The sequence below is a fragment of the Cebus imitator genome, unplaced genomic scaffold, assembly GCF_001604975.1.
Source record: "Cebus imitator isolate Cc_AM_T3 unplaced genomic scaffold, Cebus_imitator-1.0 Scaffold125, whole genome shotgun sequence".
NCBI classification, from domain to species: domain Eukaryota; kingdom Metazoa; phylum Chordata; class Mammalia; order Primates; family Cebidae; genus Cebus; species Cebus imitator.
In genome coordinates, this window is record NW_016107440.1 from 2390710 (window position 1) to 2400587 (window position 9878).

Below are 9878 nucleotides of genomic sequence, written 5' to 3' on the forward strand. Positions count from 1 at the left end.
CTCCGCCTCCTGGGTTCAGGCAATTCTCCTGCCTCAGCCTCCTGAGTAGCTGGGATTACAGGCATGCACCACCATGCCCAGCTAATTTTTTGTAGTTTTAGTAGAGACGGGGTTTCACTATGTTGACCAGGATGGTCTCGATCTCTTGACCTCGTGATCCACCCGCCTCGGCCTCCCAAAGTGCTGGGATTACAGGCTTGAGCCACCGCGCCCAGCCATGGATAATTTTTTATTTTTAGTAGAGATTGAGTTTCTCCATGTTGGTCAGATTGGTCTCAAACTCCCAACCTGAGGTGATCCACCTGCCTTGGCCTCCCAAAGTTCTGGGATTATAGGCATGAGCCACTTCGGCTGGCCAGGTTTTTCTGATTTGTTGAAATACTGCCTTTCCTGGCACCAGCTGAAACCAATTTTAGTGAGGCAGTTTAACAACACCTGACCATCACCTGATGGTTGCCTGACATTCCTAGTTGTGGAGGAGGGGTGTGGTGTGGGCCCTCTACTGCTCTGCTCATGTCTGACTAACTACCTACTGTAACACTTGGACTATAGTAAGTGTCAGCAAATGCTAGCTGAGATACAGGTACTTATAGCTAGTAAGCGGAAGAAGCACAAAAGAGTCATTCAAATCAATTTCGTAATTCCTAATGGGGCTCATACATGGAGGTTTTATTAATGTGTTAATATAATAATATATCTGGTTGTTTGGTATTTTGTGTATTGGTAAGTACAAAGCAAGTTTGAGACATACATGTGCTTGTATGTATGATGTATGTACATATATTGGCATGTAAATGTAATACTTTTTTAACTTTTAAATTTTAAAATAGATACTCATGGGAAATTACAAAAATAATACAGAGATTCTGTGTATTCTTTACCTGTTCCTTCCTCCCTAATCTTAGTATGTTCTATAGCTGTAATGCAATATTAAAATCAGGAAATTAACATTGGTTCAGTCTACAGGTCTTATATTTCACCAGTTTTTACTTATGTATATATGTGTAGTTTTATATGTGAGTGTGTGTTATGTGTACAGTCTGTAATTTTTATTAACATGTATAGATTCTTGTAGCCACCATTATAGTCAAGATACTGTTTTGTCACCACTGAGGAAGACTCTTGTGCTTTCTTTTGCCCTCTTCGCCTTTCCTAATGCCAGGCAACCACTAATCTGCTCTCTATCTCTATAATTTTGTCATTTTGGGAATGTTATATACATGTGTCTTAGTCCATTTTGCGCTGCTATCATAGAATACCATAAACCAGGTAATTTATTTATTTATTTTGAGACGGGGTTTCACTCCTGTTACCCAGGCTGGAGTGCAATGGCGTGATCTCGGCTCACCGCAACCTCCGCCTCCTGGGTTCAAGCTATTCTCCTGCCTCAGCCTCCCGAGTAGCTGGGACTACAGGCACGTGCCACCGTGTCCAGCTAATTTTTGTATTTTTAGTAGAGACAGGGTTTCACCATGTTGACCAGGATGGTCTCGATCTCTTGACCTGGTGATCCACCCGCCTCGGCCTCCCAAAGTGCTGGGATTTTAGGCGTGAGCCACCGCGTCCGGCCAAGGTAATTTATAAAGAACAGAAATTTATTTCTTCACAGTTATGAAGGCTAGGAAGTCCAAGATCAAGGTGCTGGCCTCTGACAAAGTCTTTGTGGTGTCAACCCATGGCAGAAGGTGGAAGGGCAAGAATGTAAGAGAGAGCAAGAGGGGGCTGACCTCATCTGTTTATAACAAACTCGCTTCTGTGATAACAGCATTAATCCATTCATAAGGGCAAAGACTTTGTGGCCTAATCACCTCTAAAAGATCTCACCTCTACTGTTAGGGTGATTACGTTTCAAACACACTTCTTGGGGGACACATCCAAACCATAGCAATGTGAAATCATATGGTATATTATCTTTTGAGATTGGCTTTTTTATTTCTTCCAAAAATAGGTGCCTTCCCCCCCCCACACACACCTCCTTGCTTTATTGCACTTGTAGGATTCCAGTACTGTGTTGAGTAAGGGTGATGAGAGCTGGTGTCCTTGCCTTGTTTACAGTTCTAGGGGTAAGCATCCAGTGTTTCACCATTACATATGAAGTTAACCGTATGGTTTTTTTGTAGGTACTCTTTATCAAATTGAAAAAATTACCCTCTATTTCTAGTTTGCTGAACACTTTTAAACTTATGAAGGCCTTTTCTACATTATTTGGTATGACCATATGATTTTTCTTTATTAGGCTGTTTTTTGGTAGATTACATTGACTTTTGAATATTGAACCACGTTGAATTTCTAGAATAAACCCTACTAGGTTGTGGTATGTAATTCTTTTAATATATTTCTTATGTTGATTTGCCACAACTTTTTAAGGATTTTTACATTTATTTTCATGAGGGATATTATCTGTAGTTTTTCTTCTTTTGTGCTATCTTTTTCTGGTTTTAATATTAAGTAATCCTTACATCAGAGAATTAGTTGGGATGTGTTTCCTCCTCTGTTTTCTGGAACAGATTCTTGTAATACCAATTGGTGTAATTCTTTAATGTTTGGTTAGAATTCACCGATGAAGCCATCTGACCTGGACGTTTCTTTTTTGGGAGGTTAACTACAAATTCAATTTCTGTAATGGTTCTGGGACTGTTGCGGTTATCAGTATCAAATGGGGTGAGTTTGGTCGTTTGTGGCTTTTGCGGAATTAGGCCATTTCATCTAAGTTGTGTAGTTTATGTGCATAGCGTTGTTTGTTTAAAAACTGTGTTTTTAATGTCTTTGGAACCTCTGGTGGCATCCCCTTTCATTCTTATTGGTAACTTGTGTTTTTCCTTTTTTAAAATCAGCTTTTCTAAAGACTTATCAATTTTATTTTATTTTATTTTATTTTTTTTTTGAGACGGAGTTTCACTCTTGTTACCCAGGCTGGAGTGCAATGGCGCGATCTCGGCTCACCGCAACCTCCGCCTCCTGGGTTCAGGCAATTCTCCTGCCTCAGCCTCCTGAGTAGCTGGGACTACAGGCACGCACCACCATGCCCAGCTGATTTTTGTATTTTTAGTAGAGACGGGGTTTCACCATGTTGACCAGGATGGTCTCAATCTCTTGACCTCGTGATCCACCCGCCTCGGCCTCCCAAAGTGCTGGGATTACAGGCGTGAGCCACCGCGCCTGGCATCAATTTTATTTTTAAAGAAAGCTCTTGGTTTGAATGATTTTTCTCTATTGCTTTTCTGTTTTCAATTTCATTGATTTCTTCTTTTTATTATTTTGCTTGCTTTTGGTTTATTTTGCTCTTCTTGGCTATTAGGAATAATGCTGCTTTCCTGTAAACATTCATGCACAAATTTTTGCTTGAACATCACATATTTTCTTCCATTCTGTGGGTTGTCCATTCACTCTCCTGATAGTGTCCTTCAGTACATAGAAGCTTGTATTTTTGATGAAGTCCAGCCTACCTATTTTTATCTTTTGAGCCTGTGCTTTTGGTGTCATATCTAAGAAACCATTGCTAAATCCAAGGTTGTGGAGATTTCCCCTATGTTTTCTTCTATGAGTTTTCTAGATTATGCTTTTATACTTATACCTTCAATAAATTTTGAGTTGATTTTTGTATATCATGTAAGAGTCTAACGTTACGCTTTTGCATGTGAATTTTTCTCTTGTTCCAGTATCTTTTGTTGAAGAGACTTTTTTCCTATTGAACAGTCTTGGCATCTTTTTTGAAAATGAGTCAGCAATACATGTGACGGTTTAATTCTAGATTCCTAATTCTATCCCATTAAGCTATATGTCTATCCTTACCTAGTACACACTTTTGATTCCTATAATAGCTTTGTGATAAGTTTTGAAATTGGAAAATATGAGTACTCCAATTGGTTCTTTTTCAAGATTGTTTTGGCTATTCAGAGTCTCTTTTAATTCCATATAAATTTTAGGACCAGCTTTTCCATTTCTGCAACAACAGAAGGCCATTGGGATTTTCGAAGGGATTGCATTGAATCTATAGATCTCTTTTGGCAGTACTGCCATCTGAACAACATTGTCGTCCAAACCATGAACACAGGATGTCTTTCTGTTTATTTAGGTCTTCCGTTTCCACCAACAATATTTTATAGTTTTCTGTCTTACATGACATTGGATAAATATATTCCTAAGTATTTATTCTTTTTGATGCTCTTAGAAATGGAATAATTTTTTATAATTTTCTGTTGGTGTTTTTAAAATTTTCATTTGTCTGCTTGGGTTTAGATCTACAATCTTACTATTTGATTTTAATTTTTTCAAACTATTTTGCATTCTTTTTCTGTCTTATCTTGTCTTCTTCTTTTTATTATTTGTTTCCCTCTCTGTTACTTTGTTAGTTATGCATTCTTCTATTGTTTACCCTAAAAATTATGATATGCACTTTTGACTTATAATAGTCTAATAGAAATAGTTACTTCAACCATTCCCCCATTAGTGACCTTCTGACCCTCCACCTTTTCCACTTTATTACTATGCACGTTAGTTTTACATGTATTTTGTATGTATTTTAAGATGGTGTGTGTTTTTTTTTTGGCACAAAGAGTATTCATTTATATTTTCCCACAGTCATCCCTTTTGTTGCTCTTAATTCATTTTGAATTTCCATGTTAGAGCATATCCCTTTTGTCTAAAGAATTTTCAAGCATTTCTTTTAGTGTGGTTTGCTGATGACTCACTTTTCTGTTTTTTTGTTTTGTTTTTTTTGAGACGGAGTTTCGCTCTTGTTACCCAGGCTGGAGTGCAATGGCGCGATCTCGGCTCACCACAACCTCCGCCTCCTGGGTTCAGGCAGTTCTCCTGCCTCAGCCTCCTGAGTAGCTGGGATTACAGGCACGCGCCACCATGCCCAGCTGATTTTTTGTATTTTTAGTAGAGACGGGGTTTCACCATGTTGACCAGGATGGTCTCGATCTCTTGACCTTGTTATCCACCCACTTCGGCCTCCCAAAGTGCTGGGATTACAGGCGTGAGCCACCGCGCCCGGTCCACTTTTCGGTTTTGTCTATCTAAAAGTGTATTTGCCTTCATTTGTAAATAATATTTTTACTGCCTAGAGAATTATAGATTTGCATTTATTTTCCTTCAGCTTTTTACATAAGCCATCCCATTGTTGCCTGGTTTTCTGAAGTCAACTCTGAAAGTTACTGTCGCTTCCTTGAAGGTAATGTCTCTTTTCCACTGACTGCCCTTAACATATTTTTCTTTGGTTTTCAGTCATTTAATATATGCCTAGCTGAGGTTTTCTTGTATTTATCCTTCCTGCAGTTTGCAGAACTTCTCAGATCTGTAGGTTGTTGTCTTTAATCAGTTTTGAAAAATCCTTACCCATCATCCTTTTATGTATTGCCTCAGCCTCGTTCTTACTGAGCTCTCTTCTTGAGATTGTATTTACATGTATTGGACCTTTTTTGTGTGTTTTACATGTTTCTTGTGCTCTTTTCTGTATTTTGCGGTCTGTGACCCACTTTCTGTTTGCGTATTTTCTCTTACCTTGTTTTCTGTTTTGCCAGTCCTATCTTTTGATATCGCTAATAAGTCCTTAATTTCAGTAATTATATATTTCAATTATAGAATTTTAATTTGATTCTTATAATAAATTCTGATTTTCTGATGAATTTTTTAATCTTTCATTTTACTGAAGGTGTTAGTCATCATTACATCTTGTGTGTTGGAAAGCTGGATCACCACTTGGAATGCCCAGTAATTTTTACTGAGTGCTAGACATTATAAAATATTAGTGAGGTTCCAGGTACGTTATATTACTGTAGAAAAGATTAATCCTCTTTTCTGCTTAGTAGATAAATGGGAAAAGATCAGTTTATTTTTATTTATTTATTTAGAGACAGGATCTCACTCTGTCTCCCAGGCTGAATACTTGGTGATCATAGCTCACTGCAGCCTCAGTCATAGCTTACTGCAGCCTTGAGCTACTGGGCTAAAGTGGTCCTCCTGCCTCTGCCACCCAAGTAGCTGAGACTACAGGCATATGCCACCATGCCTGGCTATTTTTTTTTTTTTTTTTAAAGTAGAAATAGTTTTGCTGTTTTGCCTAGGCTGATCTGAAATTCCTGAGCTCAGGTGATCCTCCTGTCTTGGCCTCCCAGAATGCTCAGATTATAGCCATGAGCCACTGTGTCCGGCCACTAGATCACTTTAATTCAGTCAGGAACTGAGCTGAGTAGACGCTACATTGCAGTGTTGGTAAGTCCCTCCCTCTGATTTGTCTCTGCTACTAGGATGTTAGTCTTTCAGTACTTCTCAGCTGAAAGTCTGTTATGTTGAGTTGCTCTGCAGGGGTTGAACTGTGATTCATGTCTCTTCAGACTAATAAGACTGCCAAAATCTCTACTCTGTTCTTCAGAGGCTTTCTGCTTAGCTTCTTAGTGTCCTTCCCTGTGTAGCTTTAGAATTTTCAAATACACAGAGAGAAAACTGCCCCTGTGTAAGGCTCAGTCCTTCCCACTTCTCACTTAGATCTTGTTTCTTTCGTTTCCAATTTTGTCTCTATAGCCTCGCAAGACCACCTACAGCTCTGCTGGTTTCTCAGGTTCTCCAGCACAGCCTAAGCAAAGCTTGATTCCTAGCCTCTTGTCTTACACCCGGTTCAGCAAATGCCTCCATGGAAAAGTGGCCTGTATATATCAGGCTACTTGTTTGTGCTTTCCTGCTATTTGAATTCTTATTTCTTCCAAAGTTCCTTAGCAGTTCTCCAATGGCTTTAAGTAGATAACTTAAAACTTTTTTTCTCTTTAAGTTGTTCTTGATGGAAACATTGGCCTAATACAGAGTACTCTATCTTTCTTAGAAATGAAAGTCACATATAGTTTATTGTTATATATCAGTTATTATATTCTTTTTATAGTTCTTTGAAACCAGTTTCTTTAAGTGACTCTTGATCTTCTAATTGTATTATGTATAGGAGGCTTCTGGAAAATAATATACATCAAGGTAGAAACAAATTGATTGATGCATCCACATTAGGAAGGCCTGGTGGTGAAAATATCTCTAACCAGTTCAAAATCAGTAATGACTCAAACTATTATATAAATAAATGGGGAAAATATTCCATAGTCAAAAGCCCAGATGCACATCCTTTGGGATATTTTATCTGTTCCTGTGGTTGTAATGATTATTTTACTGTGGTTTTATGTTTGGGGCTACTATTTTTTTTTTTTCCTTAATGTTAGCTTACAGCATGAGCTTTGTTTTATCATATGATTTCACACTATAAAGAACTCTGTTTAAAATGTTTTGTAAAATGTAAAAAAGGCCTGGTGGCTTACACTTGTAATCCCAGCACTTTGGACAGCTGAGGTGGACAGGAGTTTGGGACCACCAGCTTGGACAGCATGGCAAGACCCTGTCTTTAAAAAAAAAATACAAAAATTAGCCAGTTGTGGTGGTGCGTGCCTGTGAGCTACTCAAGAGGCTGAGGTGGGAAAATTGCTTGAACCTAGGAGGCAGAGGTCTTGTCCCTGCACTCCAGCCTGGGTGACAGAGCAAGAAAGACCCTGAAAAAAAAAAAAAAATTTGAAACCAAAATGGGAGACCTTCTCCCACCTTCAATGCCTAAATTACTACTATGTTATTACTTACCTTTCTCTCCTTTTCTCTTTTTTTCTCCTATTACTTGTTGTCCTCTCTCTCCTGTAGACAAAAGTTAATTGAAGATTTAGAAATTGAAATACTTAAAAGAGTCCGGGTATGGTGGCTCATGCCTATAATCCCAGCACTTTGGGAGGCCAAGGCTGGTGGATCACTTGAGATCAGGAATGTGAGAGCTGCCTGGCCAACATAGTGAAACCCCGTCTCTACTGAAAATACAAAAAATTATCCGGCCGTGGTGGTGCATGCCTGTAATCCCAGCTGCTTAGGAGGCTGAGGCAGGAGAATTGCTTGAACATGGGAGATAGAGGTTGCAGTGAGCCAAGATCACACCACTGTACTCCAGCCTGGGCGACAGAGCGAGGCTCCATCTCAAAAAAAAAAAAAAGGAATACTTAAAAGAAGAAAACTAAAATTTCTTGTAACCCTGTCACCAATAGTACCACACTTTTGAACACTTGATGCACGTCTTTTGTGGATTTATTCTTTGTAAAATGGATATTGTCAGTGGTTCTCAACCCTGCTTCTTCATTAATATTGCCTATAATACCTAAAATATACATATAGATTCTCAGATACACCTCACATTTAACTAAATTAGAGTCTTCAAGGGTAGGTAGGGCTGGGACATTTTATTGAAAAAAACTAAAAACTCCCCTTCAGAAAATTTAATAACACTCAGAATTTTCTTTTAATGAAAGAGAATGTTGCAGTATTATTCAAAGCTTTAACTTGTTTACAGCTTTTTAACTAACTATTCAATTTTAACTTTTCCCTAGCCATTCCACCCTATGGTGAATCTGGATTGTTCTCGGGATTTCCGGCCTTTTCTTTGTGCTCTCTATGCTCCTATTTGTATGGAATATGGACGTGTCACACTTCCCTGTCGTAGGCTGTGTCAGCGGGCTTACAGTGAGTGCTCGAAGCTCATGGAGATGTTTGGTGTTCCTTGGCCTGAAGATATGGAATGCAGTAGGTGCGAAAATCATAGATTTTTATGCATCATTTCTTATGTTGCAATATGTTTAAAATTACTTGTCTTCTTTTGTACCTGTTTTGAAAAAAACTTTTTGAAGTGTACATATTAGTCATTAATTTTGAACAGCAATTTTATGGCCTCAGAATTGTTTGTTTGCTTATACATTTGAAAGCAGTAAATGAAAAACAAAACATTTCTGTGAAGAAGTTTTTTAGACTTAAGAATTATGTAATCAAGACAGTTGATTTTTCCTCCTTTAAAACCTTTTTTCTGATTATGAAAATAGTGCTATTTGTGAAAAATTATACAGAGAAGAAAATCATTTATTACTTCATCATTGCAGGGGCTTAAATACCTTTATGATTTAGATGGAGACTTGTAGAATGGTTCTGTCATTTCTTTTTTTTCTGTCATTTATTAACATACCAAATCCAGAAAATGTCAAATACTCTTCAAATTACATCCATTATATAGACTATAAGCATGTCTTAAAGTTGTGAGGATTTATTTGACATTCTTAAAGTTTCATATGAGTGAGCATTATTGTTAGTAATAATATTACCACAGAAGGATCTGAAAAAAAGTAATATAATATTTTACCTGTTTATATTCTGAACCATTTTAAGGGTAAAGAATAAGGTGAATACTTACGTACCTATTATTATCTAGCTTTGTCCAATTTTAACAGTTTATAATATTGGCTTCAGATTTTTTTTTTAAGAAACAATACAGGTACAGTTGAAGGTTTTTCCGTGTTACCCATCTTGAACTCATTATCTTTCCTCCCCAGGAGTGAGATAATCTTTATGTTGAATTTGTTTTAAAATCATTCCCATGTTTGCTTCTATACTCTTAACTATGTATATGCATATCCATAAACAACATAACATTTTTATATGTATCTATGTTTGTATTTGTAGGTTTGGTACATTCCTTTTAATTGCCATATAGTAGCCAATTGTATTAAGTTACTTAGCCTTCTCCTACTGATGGTCATTTAGATTGTTTCTAGGTTTTTGTTATTATAAGCAACATTCTCTTCTCCTTCATATTTAAAAATAATTTTGTTTGTTATCCAGCAATAGCCCTTGGAGGTAAGTAAAGTGACTGTTACTTGACAGATGGAGAGACTTAGAGACTTAAGAAATAATAAATCATGTATAGTAAGTCCTCTCTTAATGTTGTTGATAGGTTCTTGGAAAATGTGACTTTAAGCAAAGTGACATTTAATGAAACCAATTTGTTTTCTTTTCTCTTTTCTTTCTTTTTTTTTTTTTTT

At 37.3% G+C, this 9878-nt stretch overlaps 1 protein-coding gene across 3 annotated transcripts in view; it reads left to right on the forward strand.

Moving 5' to 3' along the window:
- Positions 1–9878, forward strand: part of FZD3 (frizzled class receptor 3) — an 81285-nt gene that overhangs the window by 22445 nt on the left and 48962 nt on the right. For all 3 annotated transcript variants that reach the window (XM_017540438.2, XM_037742680.1, XM_017540439.2), the window contains one exon: positions 8400–8596. In XM_017540438.2, coding sequence (XP_017395927.1) covers positions 8400–8596 — 197 coding nt within the window. The remainder of the gene's footprint in view (positions 1–8399; positions 8597–9878) is intronic.